Genomic DNA, 17,244 nt, shown 5'->3' with positions numbered 1-17,244 from the left:
TGGGGCCTGAACTCTGGGCCTGGGCGCTGCCCCTCAGCTCTTCAGCTCAAGGCTAGCGCTCTACCACTTGAGCCACAGCGCCACTTCCGGCTTTTTTCTTATGTGGTGCTGAGGAATCGAACCCAGGGCCTCGAGCATGCAAGGCAAGTGCTCTACCACTGAGCCACCTTCCCAGCCCCGACTAGATATGTTTTTAAGAATGGAATAAGGAGTTGGAGTTGTAGCCAGTTGGTAGAGCACTAGCCAGTGAGTGAAAGTCAGGTACTTGAGTTTGAGTCCTGATATTGGACCTACAAAAAAAGAAAAGAATGGAATGGAATAAGAAGGCAGCCATCCCAAGGATACATCCTAAGTTAATGCTGTTGTGTGTGATTGGGTCCAGATGCTGAGCTGTGTAGGGTGGGGGTCAAATTGATGAGGTCTCCTTCCCAAGTGGCTCCCACCAGCCTTGGCGCATCTACCCCACCCGCCCGCCTGCCCGTCTTGCCACACCTTTATTCCTCCTGGGTGGGTGAGGTCACTTCCCTGCTCAGCCTCACACTTGGGAAGTTACCTTGTAAAGATTACTGGGAGAACCTAGCACCACTGGCTCACTCCTCTAATCCTAGCTACTCAGGAGGCTAAGATCTGAGGGTCATGGTTCAAACCAACCTGAGCAGGAAAGTCTGTTGAGACTCTTATCTCCAGCTAACCACCAAAAAGCCAGAAGTGGAGCTATGGCTCAAGTGGTAGAGCACTAGCCTCGAGCAAAATAAACTCAGGGACAACACCCAGGCCGAGTTCAAGCCCAGGCCCGGCACCAATATATATAAGATGGTCAGACTAGAAGTGAGAGAGAGAGAGAGAGAGAGAGAGAGAGAGAGAGTGTGTATGTGTGTGTGTGTGTGTGTGTGTGTGTTGAGGCTTGTGATCTTTCCTAGGGAGGAATGGAGTACCTGGCTGTCATATCATGAGGGCCCACCTATTTAGTTCCTGGTCTTCAGGTTCCGAGCCTTCCTCCCTACTTTACCCCCCTCTACCTCTACACACAAGTGTGCTTCCTATTCCTGTTCTTACGTGTTCAGCATTGGCCTTTAAGCTGCTGTATCTCATCCAGCTGTGAGGCAACCATATAGGATACCTGCTGGCTGCCCAGAGATGCGCGTTATCAACCCAGTGCCCTTTCTCTTTCTTCCTAGTCTAATATATGCCCTTGGCTGTTGCTCTGTATCTGAGGTGGCCTGTGTTACAGAGAAGAGCAAAGATCAGACTTTAATTGCAGCCCTTATCTGAGCCAGGAAGTGCTGGAGTTGCAGTTGGACTGGGGCAGCCACAGGGGCCATGCTGAATGGCTCCCCTTCACCGTTCAGTCAGCTGCTCGGCATGGGGTGTGAGATGTGTGCGTACACGGTGTGCAGGTGTTCAGGGAACCTGGTGGCTCGTGTACATTCCCAAGCCATGGAGCTGCCCGCTGCCCCGAGCCCTGCCTAAGCACAGAGCGGCTCTGACTCACCCCACCTCGGGGCAGCTGTACACACCGCTCTGCTTGGCTCCGTTTGTCGGCCGTTTCCTGTGCTCTCTGGAACCACAGTGTTCTGTGGGATAGCTCAGCTGTCCCCACAGTTTCCTGGTGATGTTTCTTATGTACATTTCACCATGGTTCAACGGTTCTTGTGTTTTATGTTCACCACGTTTAGTTTTTTCTTTAAAAAAAAAAAAAGCTCCCAACCACTCTTGACTAAAAGAGCTTTACTTTGGAGAGATAGTTACAGAACTAGCCACTAGGTGTTTATGGTATTGCAAACTTCAATGATGTGGGGCCAAGGCTAGATGAAGTCCCTAGGGTGGGGTATTCAGATTTGTGGGAGCCAGGGACAGAGACCCATAATGAGCACACGGACACACCCCACCAAACCAAAGTGCTGTGGTGATAAATGTCCCTTTGTGAGGTTCTGAACATTGGTGTGTGGTTTGCGCCTTCCGAAAGATGTCACCGCTGACCTCAACTTTCCGTTCCAGCATCCGGGCTGATGGGCTGTTCCATGCACCACGAGCAACCCACAGGAGACCAGGAGGGCGGACCACTGCAGCTGCAGAGGAGACAGCCCTTCCTTTCTGACAGGGAAGCCCAGGAGCTGACACAGGTAAAGGATCCTCAGCGCTGCAACGGGCGATGGCAGTGTTCTATCTTCTCTTCCCTCCCCTGTCTGAAGACAGGCTCTGCTCATTTGTGGGAGCCTCTCTGGAGAGAGCTGCCTGCATCCAGTGGTTTGCTGAGCTCCTTGTAGCTGGAAGAGGACAGGAAGGGCACTGCCCATTCATTCCAAGTCCGTGTTTGTCATGGCATAAGCTCGGCACAGCATGCGCGTTTGTTCCTGGACACACAGTTGCCTTGGTAACTCTTCCACCCATAGTGTGTGTTTGCACACCTGTGCTCCTGTTGCATATACTGTCCATGTGTGTGTGCTGTACGTGTGTGGTATGTACTGCGTCTACTGCTCATGCACTGGTATGTGCACTGCAGGGGGGGCGTGTGTGTGTGTGTGTGCCTACATACGCACGTGCGCACATGGGCCATGCGTGCACGTGGCACATGCGGTTCCCTCTCATCCTGAGCTTTGGTTTGTAAAGGAAGCTGAAATACTTGGTGCACACGTTTTTAGCCTGTCTTCCTGTGGTACTGCTGGACAGTGGGATGTGTTCTCTACTTTCTGAGTAGCACCCATCATTGCATCATCCCACTTGCAGACATGTCAGTATGTTTAACAGATAAGAGCTGTTCATAAGCTGGGCATGGAAGTGTACGTCTGTGATCAATTCCAGCACTTGGGAGGCGAGGCTAGGGCAGGAGAACCATGGCTTAGAGGCCAGCTTGGGTTATATAGTGAGACCCTCTCTCAAAAACACCAAGATCAAAGATAAAAGCTGTTGAACAGTAATCTCGATACCATTCTTGCCTTGAAAAAAGAATAGTAATTCCTCCAAATCATGCAATTTTGAGTCAGCATTTACACTTGCCCAGTTCTGCTATTGAAATGAACACACAGTGGCCTGGCCCGTCCACAACCTGTGTCCATGCTCAGTACTAGGGGTGTGCAGCAGCTCCATCCCAGACAGCAGATGGACCCTGGTGTCCTGTTGGGCACAGCATGTGAGAGACTGCCACTGCCACTGGAAAGTGGTTATGAGCAATCTGTTAAACCTGCTTTTTTTTTTTTTTTGGTCCGGTCGTGGGGCCTGAACTCTGGGCCTGGCGCTGTCCCTCAGCTCTTCAGCTCAAGGCTAGCGCTCTACAACGTGAGCCACAGCGCCACTTCCGGCTTTTTTCTTTTTGCTTATGTGGTGCTGAGGAATCGAACCCAGGGCCTCGAGCATGCAAGGCAAGCGCTCTACCACTGAGCCACCTTCCCAGCCCTAAACCTGCTTTTTAAAAACAAATTCTTGTGTGTAGGGGCACTGGGGCTTGAACTCAGAGCCTCGTGTACTTGCTTGGTTTTTTTCTCAAGGCTGGCACTCTACCATTTGAGGCACACCTCAGCTTGCAGCTTTTTACTGGTTATTGGAGATAAGAGTCTGATTTATCTACCTAAACTGGCTTTGTACTGTGATCCTCAGGTCTCAGCCTCCTAAGTAGTTAGGATTACAGGTATAAGCCACCACGTGTTGATTTACATTTTATGTGTTCACATAGCCATAAACTTCTTTGAGCTCAGCTCTTTCTTTGAGTGAAGAAAGGCCTTCATCTTTTGAATGGTATATTTAAAAATGCATCCACGCCCCTTTTTCCTTGTGATCTAGAAGTCATTTTCAAGCATGACACACACACCTTACTTGCCAGCTGTGATGGCACATTCTACAGGTCACAGACAGTGTACTCAGTGTATTGACTTTAGGGCTCACTGAGTGCCATCTTGTTGGGCTGTTCCTGAGCCTTTGTCCGAGAGGCTACAAGAGTACCTGGGTCATAGGGTAGGTGAGGTTTGAGGGTGCCCCGTACCATGGTGTTAGTGGCTGTCTTCTCTAGTTGTCTTTAGACTGAAGAAGGCGCCACACTCTGGATGAAAAGGTGGGAACGTCATCTGTTAGGTGGACATACTGTTTGCCGGGCCCTTTCCTGTCTCCAGATCTCCAGTGGCCAGCCTGTGCCATAGGCTGGCCTGAGATGGGGGATGTCAGGGTGCACTCACACAGAGCTGAGGTCAGGACTGTCTGTGGCAGGATCCAGGGTCACAGTGGGTACCGTGTGTCAAGGTCAGCCTGTTGAGCCGCCCAGGCCAGTGGTGTGGACAGTTGTCTGTGATGGGGCTGGCCAGGAGCAGTTGGCGGGAACTGTGGAGAAGGCTGCTGAGCCCTGTCTACTGGTCAGCTTTACACAGAATGTTCCTTGCAAGATTAAAAACACATGTTTCATAGTTAGGAAAGAATTCTTCACTCTACAGTTGAAGCTCAGCAGAAGTAGGAATGAGTTAAATTTTCTGGAGAAAACAAAAATGCACAAACTCCTCCTCCATCCAGCTGTGGTTTTGGTTGTAGATGCTGTGGAGGCCATTATGTTGAGACGTGTCCTGATGATTTAAATTGCAGTTGAGGCTGCTGGGGGAGGCAGCCAGGATGGGACAGGCAGGCATGGGGATGGGAGTGGGCTGTGTGGGTGCGTGGTCTGCGGTGGCCGGCGGCCGGCGGCCGCGTCACTGTGGCCAAGGGAGGAAGATCCCAGGGGGCCGCGGGGAGCCCATTCCCTGGTGGATTTGGCAGCGCCCCTCTGCTGGCCACTGTGTCTTCTCCTCCCTAGAACTCCGGCTGTGCTCTATCAGACTGTGGGTGCCACGTTGTCCATACAGGGGTTTGAGGATTATAAAACAAAAAATGGCAATAGGGTGTGTTCAGCAGGGTGTGGGGGCCCACGTTGTGTTTCTTCCTCTCCATTTCTTTGTTCTGGCCTGTTTGGAGGCTCTTCACCCCCACTTGCCCTTGCAATGAGAAGCAGCTAGGGGGTACCAAGCGGTTGGGACTGCTGGGTGTTAGCAAGAGGATGCAGCTGGTCCTAGTGACAGGCTGTGGCGGAGAAAGGGGACTGCTGTGCCCAGACCCTCGTGTGGTGGTGAGAAGAGTGTGTGGAGGCTCTTCTTGGGACGCACCTGCTGTGCTCGGGGCTCTCACAAACAGTAAGAACATGGGGTGCTGGTGTGTGACTCTTATCTCCAATTAACCAGTAAAAAAGCCACACACACACACAGAGTGCATAGAAATGAAAAGGACCAAGTTGATTAACTCAGCTCAACAAAACGGTTATTCCAGTGGGACGCTTCGGTGGTGGGGAGTTGTGGTGTGGTGGCCGCCCAAGGCTCTCAGGCCCTGAGTAGTTGAGAGCCACAGGAGGTGCAGGTGCTTCTGTCTTCATGTGTGCATCTGTGATCCGTGTCATGCTGTGCCAACCCCAGCGCACACGTGCCCGTCCTCACCGGTAGCTGAACTGAGGACTATGGAACTGTTTTAAGAAATCCTTGTCTTTCCTTCGTCGTTCATCTCCCTGGCCTATCTCAGCACACAGGTTTAAACTTGCTTCAGTCCGTCTGTGTCCTCACTCTGCTAGAAGAGCATCACTTAGTCTCTTCTCTAGCACCTCGTCTGCATAATGGGGCCTCAGCCAACAAGAGCCTGAGATGAGCATGAGGACTGATGAATGCTGGCTGTGCATATACACACACATACGATTGCACACACACAGTCTACGTGGAGAAGCCACAAGCTTGTTTGTCCGTGTGACTGTTGGTGCAACCCTCAAGAGCTCTGCAGGGGCAAGCACTGTGGGAGGAGCACCTGGCCCCTGTGAACAGGCCTGACAGCCAGCCTGCTCACCTGGGGAGTGCCCGCCAGACAAAGGAGTCTGGAGCCGTGGGGTACTGTGTGTGTGTGTCACAGCACGTTTCAGGGTTCTGTCCTCTCTGCTTGGTGACCTCCTGCTGCCGGAGCTGGCCACTGGCCATCTAATTCCTTATTACAGTGCAGATAAGACAGATTTTGGGGAGCAGGAGGTTTATAGAGCTGTTTTTCCTTGTAACTTTGATTCCAGTGTAGATGTTAGTGATGCCTTGAAACATCTATCTCACTCACAGATTGTCTGATCCAAAAATATAAAATGTCCCAATATCTAAATCTTTTTGATCAAAGACATGATGCACACTGGATGTTACAACACAGGTGTACTGAGGGTACTGCATAAGATCCTTTTGGGCTGTGTATGTGTAAGGCGTCTGAAAAACAGAAGTAAACTTCGATATTCATTTAGGTTTCATCATGAGATAACACATTATGTGCATGGAAATAGTCCAAACTCTGAAAGCCTTGCTCTTGTGCTTGTTTTGGATAAGACTTCATTGTGTAGAAATTATGTGTGTGTGTGTGTGTGTGTGTGTGTGTGTGTGTGTGTGTGTGTGCATGCCCACCAGTTCTAAGGTTTGAACTTGGGGCCTGGGTACTGTCTCTAAGCTTCTTTAGTTCAAGGCTAGTGCTTTACTACTTGAGCTACAACTCCACTTCCATAAAAATAATTCTTTTTTTTTTTTTTTGTCGGCCTTGGGGCTTGAACTCTGGGCCTGGGCGCTGTCCCTGGGCTCTTCAGCTCAAGGCAAGCACTCTGTCGCTTGAGCCACAGCACCACTTCCGGTTTTCTAGTGGTTTATTGGAGATAAGAGTCATGGACTTTCCTGCCCGGGCTGGCTTTGAACCGCGATCCTCAGATCCCAGGCTCCTGAGTGGCTAAGATGACAGGCGTGAGCCACCGGCGCCCAGCTTGCTTGAGATGTTTTTGCCATGTGGATATCCACTTGTCCCTGTCCCTGCCTGGTGAACCAGCCATTCCTTCCCCAATTAGGTAGCATTGATTCCCTGTCAGACGCCCAAGAGCTGTAGAAGTATAACTTTATTTCTGGTTTTTCTCTTTTTTCTCTTCTATTTGTCCAACATCGGTGATACCTTATTATTATAGCTCTCTAGCAAGCGTTGAGATTGGGAAGGGTGAGTCTTTCAGTCTTACTATTCTGTTTCATAGGGATTTAAGTCTCGGCCTTTCCATTTCATTTGTAGAAACTGCAGTTGGAGTTTTGACAGTGACTTCGCAGATTCGAGATCTCGCTAGGAGGCCACAGCTGAGCTGCCGTGAGGTCTCCCAACCCAGGCCTGGCCTTGTGTGGTCTGCCACTTCATTCAACCGTGTTTCGTCATTGTCAGTGTGCACGCTTTCCACCCCCTTGCGTAACTCTGCCTTGTTATTGTTCGTATGTTTTAATTCCTTAACGTCCTTTTCTGATTCTTTACTGCTGTATAGAACCAACTGGTCATTGTCCTGTTAGGCCTGCAACCGTACTAAGCTCATGAATCAGCTCTGAACAGATAACGTCTTCTGCGCACAGAGACTGCTTCACTGTGTCCTTTCTACCATGGTTGCCCTCTCTGTTGCTATAGCTTCCAGGGTGCCAGCACCTTGTGGTAGACATTGGCATCTGCTCCCACCTCTGTCCCGATCTTGGGGAAAACTGTGTTAGTGGTCGCTTCTCAGGAATACCCTTGCCATGGTGAAGACGTTCCTGGTGTTGCTGGTTTCTGAGAGTTTCATCAGGAGGGGATGTGGGCTTTGGTGATGTCTTCTGTGCGCCAGTGGAAGTGGCCCTGTGGCTTTCCTCCTGGGGGAGTGATGCGCATCTCTCCCGTTCTCCAAGCCGACCCCACATTTGAGGGCCAGACCTGCGTGGATTCAGCATGGTTATCACGCTGCGGTTCTTATCTCAAGGAGTTACTGATTTCCTTCCTTCCATTGATTGTAGGAGAATGGTGTTTAATTTCTACATATTTGTGAATGTTATGGATTTCCATATTTCTAACCACATCTTGATTCCGCTGTAGTCAAAGAAAATACTTCCTACTATTTCATACTTCCATTGCCTGGCACTGGATGTGCAGTTCATGTATCTGCCTCTGTGTTATGAAATATACATTTGGTCTTAGTCCTATTTCCTACCATGTCTCTGCAGAAATGTGTCTTCTAATCAGCCATGCCTTCCTAAGGAAGCCTCCATAAAAATCCCAAAGGACACATTCCCGGAGGACCTGCCTAGGGAAGACGGGCAGGTCTAAATGCTTGAACTTGGGGCCTGGGTGCTGTCTCGGAGTTCTTTTGCTCAAGACTATCACTCTACCACTTGAGCCATTTCCTGCTTTTTGCTGGTTAATTAGAGATGTCTCACAGGCTTTCCTGGCCAGGCTGGCTTCAAACTTCAATCTTCAGATCTCAGGTTCCGAATAGCTATGATTACAGGTGTGAGCCATCTTCCCCCACCCTGCTATTAACTTTTAGAAATAAGTGATAAATGTTACACACTTTTTGATTTAGACTGGGAAGCAGGTTTTGGATTTGTGATGCTGTTGGGTCGTATTATACAAACGAGAGAAGATGAAACCAAAGGAGGCCATTGGTGCTAGGTCTGGGCAGCACACATCTGTCTGTCCATCTTGTGCGCAGTGAGAAAGCACATCCTGAGATGGATACGTACAGTGCTACTTCTTAGCCGGATGGCTCCTTGCTGCGCTGCCCTTTCCATGTGGCAGAGCCCTGCTGGGGACTGACTGAACTAACAAAGCTGTGCCCCGCACCCACGTGTTCCTGAACCTAGTAGACTGTGAAGAGACCATTCAGTACATCTTCTCTCTGTCCTGTGTTAAGGGTACCGCTGAGACACGCACACACACACACACACACATTTTCTCATATGACCTTTCAAAGTGGCATTTTAAATTCAAATCCCTTCTGTTAAAAAATGAGGATTCCTTTTTCTCTCAAACCCTGGCATCTCATTGTGGCCTGGTAGCAAATCAAGGGAGTGACCAAGCCCAGCCCTGAACGCTCAGCGTCCAGCACCATTTCTCTCTTTGGACCTGGAGTAAGAACAGCCATCTTACCAGGGCAACCAGCTGCCAGATGTAGCTCAAGGCGCACAGGTCCCCGAAGACCTCCGGGGTCTCTAAGTCCATCAGAAATAGCACAAGCCAGCCCCACCACTCCACAGATGTGGGGTTCCTGAGTGGGGAGCCCCGTGCCTACCCGGCTCCCAGCCCCACACCCCTCGGAGCAGGCAGGGTGGTCTGAGAGTGCTGCATGTGGCAGATTGCAGCTGAGCATGTTCCTGCAGCCCCTGGGGCTTTGCTGTGGCGAAAGCCAACTTCCCTCTCTTGCCTTCCCCACAGCATATTAACGGCCTCGACTGGTAGAGCTATTTGGAGTTGTAGACAGCTTGATTTATCCCAGCTCTGTTCTTAAATGGTTGCTAATTTCTCACTGCAAGAAAATTCACAGTTTCTGGGTGAGTCAGCGTGACAGTTGAGGCTTCCAAGCTAGCTAACAGAGAACTCACTGCAGGCACTTGAGATTCACATGGTCTCACCTGAGCCCTGGAGCGGAGTGACAGCAGCTGGCGGGGCACAGAGCTAGTCACCGGAGCTGGGCTGCATGGTAGGTTGGCAGGCTGAGGCTGCACCCCAGCAGGGCGAGGTGGTGCTTGCGCACAAGCTTCGTGTTGTGTTAAGTATACCTGTGCAGCCTCAGTGAGCTGTAGCTGCACTACCTACTTCCTCTCCTTTTGGACAAAATGGAGATGGCTCTCCCCGCTTTCCCTCTTGTGGTACATCTCGTATGGTGTTCCTGTCAACCCAGGCAGTGTTGGTGACGCTTGTCCTAAATCCAGGCAGCTTTGTACTTGTGGGCTGCCGGCACGTATCACTGAGCCATGCACGTTTTGTTCCAGGGCATCTCTGGGACCCAAGGGCTGGCAAGGTGGCCAAGCCTCGAGGATCTTGGCTCCTCAAAGAAAGCCTTAGGAAAGTGTCTATCCTCAGTACCATGACTGCTTTCCCCTCTGTCTGCCTTCTCCTCTGAGCCTGTTCAAGTCTCTGCTTCCTGGCTGGTTTCTGCCTGAGTCCCCCAAGCCCTTCTCCTTCCTTCATAGGCGGAGATGACCGGCCAGCCTGCTCAGCAGCAGCACTTGCTGCCTCTCCTTGTGCAGACATTGGGACTGCCCCGAACCACAGAGCTCTGGCTGTCGTGGAGGTTTCTTTCTAAATGCCTCCCAAGTGCACGCACGTGCATGTGCGCGCACACGCGCACGCACACACACACACAGTTTCTGTGTCTTGCCTGTGCTGTGTAGGCTCTGTGCTGCTTTCTCCTAAAACTCAGAGCACTTTTGAGACAGGTAAACCTCTACATGGGTAAAACTGCCTAGTGACCATGTAGCAGGGACTTGGGGAAGCATCCGTTTTGAGCTTAGTCTTTGACACACAGCCAGAAAGGGCTCATCAGAGAGGCCCCTGGATATTTCAGAGGCTGGCGGCATTGTGCACTGATGACTAGACAGCTTGTCATCCTGGGCCACAGGGGGAACAACTGTTTTTAAGGTTTGGCCAGACTTCATGAGCTCCATTCTTTCCATCCTCAGTTATATGGAATGTGCACGACGCTGCTTAATTGCTTCAGTCCCTCTTTTAAAGAAGAAAGGCTACCAAGATTCTAGAGGCACTGCTAGCACTTGGAAGGTTAACTCAGTCATTTTCTTTGTCTGCACACTTAGTAGCTATAAAGATCTTTTCAGTTTTTACAGTATTAATTAATTTCAAGTGCATTTTGGCAGGCAGGCCAAGGGTCTTAACTGGCTGTTCGGAATGAGTTCTATTTTTAAGACTTAAAAAATGGTGAGACTTTTTCCAAGTCAAAAGTTGAATAGCAACCAGCCTTTATTTTGAGTATTTATACAGTAAAATGCCCCAGCGTTCATAGGTAATCAGCTGCTTTTGGCTGTTGGTTGCTTGTGCATATTAGGTGAAGGCCAGGGAATGTGCATATTCTCACTTTTGCCAGTGTCTTGCTGTGTACAGAGAAAGGGCGGTTTATCTCATAGCCTGTCAGGAAGGAAGCGAAGGGCACTCAGAGCCTGTCCGTCATGGACGTGGTCCTTGGTGGTCCTTGGCTCTGTGGTCTTGTTTCACATGTGGCTAGTGGTCAGCTATTTGTCCTGGTCCACATATGTTTCAAGTTTGACATTCACATAAGAATATTAGGATTTCTTTTTGAAAAGGAATATTATACCCAGTCAATCACCGTTTTAATGGATTTCCTTGTAAAATATGGTACTTTGTAGATAGCCATTGTTTGCTTCTTGACACGTGGGTCCTTCTAATTGCAGTTGCATCTTACATTTCCTTTTAGTGGATAGGCTTTGTGGAGGTTCCAGTGTGGACACAGCACCTGGGCCTGTGTCTCTGGGTGTGTATGTGCCTTCCTCGTGTCCTTGATGAAGTCCTCGTTCTGGTTTTCAGGAACATAGGACTTCTCAGAATCCTGGTGCTGCTACTGAGTCAGTGTCCCAGAATGTCTCATGTCGTGCAGGTTGTACCCTGCTGCAGGCTGGCCCGGCCTGGGTCCAGCGGATCTCCACTGTGGGCCAGTGCCAGCTTTCCTTGACCTTGTTCATAAGAGTATGTTTGCAGATTATGTATGAAGTTCATAAAGCCATGTTAAATAGCCAGGGTCCCTTAATTCTCAGCTTTTGTTTACAATAGCAAGAGAATGAAAAAACCAACAAACAGAAAAGAGAACTGTATATGCTTGAATCCACACCTTTGCTTTATAAGAACATTTTGATATAGTGGTAAAAACAGGGCTTCTCCTGCTAGGAAGGAAACGCTGAGGACCAAAGTGGTGTGCATTTTGGGTTCGTTAGGGTTTGGAGTATTTACATAGACAAAATGAGATGCCTTAGGGATGGCACGTAAGTCTAACCATGGAATTAACCTGTTTCGTGTACGCCTGAATATACACACCCCGCAGGTGATCTTACTGAATGTTAGTACACAGTCATCTTGACTGCCACCGACCTAGGAGGTCTGGTGTGGAATGTTGGGTGTAACATCATTCCAGACTTTGGATTTTCAGAGAGGGAATGCTGTGTGAACGACACCTCTTCCTGCCTGACTTTGCTTGCATCCCACATGCACCATTCTTGGCTAGAACAAAAACAAGCAACAAGTTGCAGGCGGTACCACAGAACCACGTTGGACGCCGAAGCCTCCAAGTTCCAGAAGGGCCGAGACCCTTGCTCTCAGCTTTTGTGCTCAGAGATCACAGCAGATGCAGGTAGTGTAGAGCCTTACGGTCCATGACAGCATTTCAGTTTTAAACTCAGACATGTGTCCTTAGGGAGTAACGTGTCGTTGGGGGGCATTACTGCTACATGAACACAAACTAAGGAAGGTTGCATAGGGTACCGTCACTAACTCCACCATTACCTGGCATGTAGCCATAAATTCCAGCACAGTTTCACAGTGATGGACAGGCCCTAGACCCTGCAGCGCGCCACCTCCAGGGCTGTGTGTGGTCTGACCACAGGAGGCAGGGTGCTCCTCGCAGGACCTCAGACGGTGTGCCGGGGTGGCACGGGCGATTCCTCTGCACTCGCTCCTGGCAGGGTGACCTGAATAGACCAGGTGCCTGGGAGGGCTGGTACCAACCACAGCACGTGGCAGGGAGGAGCAACCCGCTGTGGCAGTGGGTGGGATTCATTTTTCTTTTTTACAGCACTGTCTGGGCATCTGCTGTGTGAGGTCATAGGAAGAGATGGAAAAGACCTCCTGCATGACGTCATCTGCCCATCCCCCAGAGCCAGCTGACCCCACAGTATACTTTCCAGAGCTCCAGCCAGCTTCTCAGGAATGACTCAATGATGGAGTTTCCACTGTGTCCCAGAGAGGGCAGGAAAGCTGGCGTAGAACAGCGGCCCGCAGTCAACGGTGCTGGCCTCCTGTGATTGTGGTCCCGGTGCAGACTGCTGAAGTCTGCGTGCACTGCCTAGCTCCCGTCTGTCTGCACACAGGTGGGACAGGCTCCATCACGGAGGCCCTCCTCCGTCTGCACCGCTGTTACTGTGCCGGATCGTGTCTGCCTCCCCGTCTGGGGAAGGAGTTGGGCCACACTGTCCTGGGCTCCTCCCAGCTCTTGTTGAATCGAGACACAGAGCGAAGGACCGAGCTCTCCCTGTCCTGTGGGAGGCTGGCCTGTGAGCAATATGGATTCCAGAATGGAGAACCTGGCGTCCAGCGGCAGTACATCTTCTGAATACTTGCCTGGTGACAGCCAGCTCCTCCACCCGAGGCGCTGGCGCAGCTCAGGCCCCTATGGGGGGCCGCGTTTCACACGTGTGACACTGAGGGGTCTGGGGGTAATGCCTGGCCGCAGCGCGGCCTGAGGGGTGACTGCAGGGAAGGGCCCCTGAGGGGTGACTGCAGGGAAGGGCCCCTGAGGGGTGACTGCACGAAGGGCCCCTGAGGGGTGACTGCAGGGAAGGGCCCCTGAGGGGTCCTGGCCACCGGATGGCTGAGGGAGGTGCTGAGCCGGTGGCAGGCCCCCGTGCACACGGAACTCGGGGTCCTCGGCTTGTGTTCATGGCCTCACTCCCTCACGCCTGGGGAGACTACTCCCTAAGAGGGTGTTCACATGGATCACAAGTGCTTGTCAATGTTGTTTCTTTTACCACGTTTTCCTTTTTGTATATTAAATTTTTACACCCAGGCTTCATGAGCATGTAGTTAAACCAGCACTCCACAGTGTGATGAGTCTCCACAGAATAATGACATTGGGTGTGGTGTGAGTCACGGAGGGTGGGTGGAGAGCGGAGGGGCCTCAGCCTGGCCTGCCCGGCCAGCAGGCTCCGCAGCCCTGTACCCCTGCGGTCAGCACTGCCGGGCTTCCCGCATCTTTGCTGCACCCAGTGGGTCACAGGAAGCAATTCCGGAGAGGCGTGCTATGAGGTGTTGTGCTTCACACGAATGTCAGGGTGACCTAGGTGGGACCGTCGGGGGGGGGCTGCAGGGAGCCCTTTCATCCATAAGCCCATGGCGCAGAGGATCCACGAGCATTAACAGTCACTCGTGATCCTTACCACATGTGTCCTCCTACACATGGTTGCTCTGCTGTCTGCTGTTGGCAGCACAGCATCCCCAGAGATGAACGGTGTGGACCTGGTGCGGTCATGAGGGGACAGGTTGCTCAGCTCCGTTGTCATCTGTGGACTTGCCTGAAGCCCATTGCTAGCGGAGACCTGCTGCTCCCCTGTGCCAGCCTGCTTGGTCCTGCCTTTTATGTCCACACACGTGCAGTGGAGGAAAGAGCCCTGTTTTTCCTGGTTAGTCCTGTTTTTCCCACATCCGTGTGGTCGCAGACAGGTTATGCATAGACAGCACAGGAACCCACATATCTACGCAGGCTCACTCACCACTTCCGCGGTACTTGCTCTGTGCTGGGGGCTGCCAGGGACTGCAGGGTCCTTTGGTTGTGAAGGCCAAGCCCCGACGTGGCTCTGTCCCAGTGACTCAAACAATCTACCTTGTCACCCTGGGCTCAGGGGTGCTATAGAGGGGATGCAGGGGCTAGACATGTCTCTGGGTGCTTACGGAACATCCACTAACGCTGTCGTCTGTGCTGCTGCCCAGATCCTGAGCAAGCTGAAAGGACTAGCGCTGGACGCGGAGACAGAACTGGAGCGGCAGGATGAAGCCTTGGATGGCATCACCGCAGCTGTGGACCGAGCAACCTTGACTGTGGACAAACATACCCGGCGCATGAGAAAGCTGACTTAGCAGGATGGGACATGGGCCGTGGAGCTGCCGTGTCCAGCTTCCCACGCCTTTCATACGGACCTGGGCAGCTGCTGTGCACACAACCCGGATGGGCCGCCTAGAGCACCGCACTCGGGAAGGGCCCCCTGGACGCTGTAGCCTGTGGCCGGGCACACCGGGTGACCCGCTTATACCCTTGGTCCGAGGTCTCTGTCTCCACACTTGGGCCTGGCCGGGGTCCAGTTGTCCAACATGAATATGGTCACATTTTTGTCTTTTCACCGTTCTCGCCGAGCATTAGAGAAACCTGTAAGTCCTCTTGACGGAAGGAGGAGACTTGGTCTAGCCCCGTCCTGTCTGAGCCCCCCAGGCATGCTCTACCAGCCACACACAAACCCCTGCTCAGAGCCACAGCGGCACCCACACCTTGCTGTCCCCTCTGGCCAGCCATCTTCTTTGTGCATGTTCGGACGTTTACCCGAAGCTCTACAGAAACACTTCCGCCATGCTACCAGCAGAAGGTTGATCTCTGATTTTGCTGCTATCCAGAAATAAAAGGAAAGCTCTGATTTTGGTTCTGAAGCTGTGTCTTGCTGCTCCCTTTGCTTGCTGGTGTACTTGGAGCACCACCAGGGAGCCCACACAGGGAGGGCTGGGCCGTCCACACCCCCACAACAGGACTTGTGACTCTCGTGGGCGTTTAAGAAACACGTGCTGTCTGTGTCTGCGAGGGTCTGCAGCGTGTGACGGTCAGGCTGGGAACCAGTGTTTGCAGCTCTTCTCTCCTGGGCTTTATAAAGTGTCATCTGCACACTGTCAGGCCCCCACTGTAGCCGCGCACTAGAGCTCTCCCTCGTGCCCGCTGTGCTTTGGTCCGGCCTCTGCCCTCCACTCCCTTCCCAGCCTCTGCTGAACACCTTTGTGTGCCTCACCTGCGGGCTTTCCTCCCCCTTAGGAGGAACTTGTCTCTCTGCCCCTGGCTCCTGTCCCTTAGCCTGACACCCTCCAGGTTTATGTGTGCTGCTGCAAATGACAATTTTTATTCTTTTTATTGCTCAGTATCGTCCCACTGTATATACATGTGTTTCTACATGTATATACTAGAGGTGCTAGACTCAAGGCCTTGATGCTAGGTAAGTGCCCTACCACTGAACTTGTTCACATACAAAAAATTAAAAATTGTTTTGGTTGGTCATGGGGCTTGAACTCAGGGCCTGGGCACTGTCCCTGAGCTCTTTTACTTAAGGCTAACACTCTACCACTTTGAGCCACAGCACCATCTCCAGTTTTTTAGTGGTTAATTGGAGATAAGAGTCTCATGGGGACTTTTCTACCCAGGCTGGCTTCGAACCCTGATCCTTAGATCTCAGCCTCCTGAGTAGCTAGGATTAAGGCGTGAGCCACTGGCACCCATCTCTCTCCTATCTTTTTTGACACAGAGTCTCACTGTATATAGCTTGGGCTGGCCTCAAGCTTGTGGCCCCACGCTTCTGCAGTTGTGAATCACTTTGCCCTCCCCAAGCCTTTACCCACTCATGGACCGGATGATCAGACTGATACACAGAAGGTAGCAAGGCCAGTCTTCAGAACTGGAGGGTAGAACAATGCTCGCCACGGAACGGGTAGTGGCAGGCCCAGGGAGGCCACAGAATGGAAACAGAATTTGGAGGGATGATTTGTAGTGTTCTGTCACGCAGTCTAGCAACTGTGATGAATATGACAAATTGCATATTTGCACATGGAGAAGAAAGAAGTTGGGAGTGTGGTCACACAGAGAAGTGGTAACCGTCCGAGGAGACGAGTGTACTAATCACCCTGGTCAGCTTACAGCATGTTGTGGACGTGGGTTGACATGTCTCTAGACCCTAGAAATACGCAGCTTGATCGAATCAGTAACAGGCAGTACTCACAAGAAGGGAGAGTAGGGAGCAGAGCTTCAAGGCCTCGCGTGAGCATACATGGAGGCATTTTAGGAAAGGGAAAAGCACGACCTGTCAGCTTCTGAGGGTAGGATCTGTAGAACCGCATGGAGGCAGGGCCCGTTGGGAGGGGCCGTGTCTGCTGTGTCCAGGCCAGGGGCCCTGGGTGCAGCCTTGGCCTCCGCCACTCCCCAGGGCGAGGCCCCCGCCTCTGGGCTCTAGGCCAAAGGATGAGTCACGGGCTTGGGTGCAGCTCGGAGCATCCATGCTGGCAGGAGATTGCACATCCACTACATCTTTGAGCTTTTGGTCCTCCCTGGAAGTTGGTGCAGTGGTTCATTTGTTGGAGAGTATTTCCCAGGCCCCCTTTTGAACAGGAAAGGTGACAGGGCTGCTCCTTTGTTGGTGGTCTCTGGGATCATGGCCACGGCCTGCAGCTGAGCACCAGGGAGACACCTTTGCTGCCACTGACACCTGTATCACCGGGGATGGAGAAGGGCATGGCTGGGCCTCTGACAGGACAGGGCAGTCCTTAACCTTCACCCTGTGCCCCTGCCCTCAGCACGCTCCCTAACCTTCACCCTGTGCCCCTGCCTCAGCACGCTCCCTAACCTTCACCCTGTGCCCCTGCCCTCAGCACGCTCCCTAACCTTCACCCTGTGCCCCTGCCCTCAGCACGCTCCCTAAC

The 17,244-nt window shown here is 51.9% G+C and overlaps 1 protein-coding gene across 7 annotated transcripts in view; it reads left to right on the top strand.

The window, feature by feature from the left end:
- The window catches only part of Snap47 (synaptosomal-associated protein, 47kDa), a 35,492-nt gene extending 20,689 nt beyond the window's left edge, over window positions 1–14,803 (top strand). For 6 of the 7 annotated variants that reach the window (XM_013015750.1, XM_013015751.1, XM_013015747.1 and 3 more), the window contains 2 exons: window positions 1,999–2,123; window positions 14,512–14,803. In XM_013015750.1, coding sequence (XP_012871204.1) covers window positions 1,999–2,123; window positions 14,512–14,658 — 272 coding nt within the window. In that variant the 3' untranslated portion in view covers window positions 14,659–14,803. The remainder of the gene's footprint in view (window positions 1–1,998; window positions 2,124–14,511) is intronic. The other variant, XM_013015752.1, reaches the window with a different exon arrangement.
- Window positions 14,804–17,244: the final 2,441 nt, after the last annotated feature.

This window comes from Dipodomys ordii, unplaced genomic scaffold (assembly GCF_000151885.1).
Source record: "Dipodomys ordii isolate 6190 unplaced genomic scaffold, Dord_2.0 Scaffold27, whole genome shotgun sequence".
Taxonomy (NCBI): domain Eukaryota; kingdom Metazoa; phylum Chordata; class Mammalia; order Rodentia; family Heteromyidae; genus Dipodomys; species Dipodomys ordii.
This window is presented reverse-complemented; position numbering and strand designations above follow the sequence as displayed.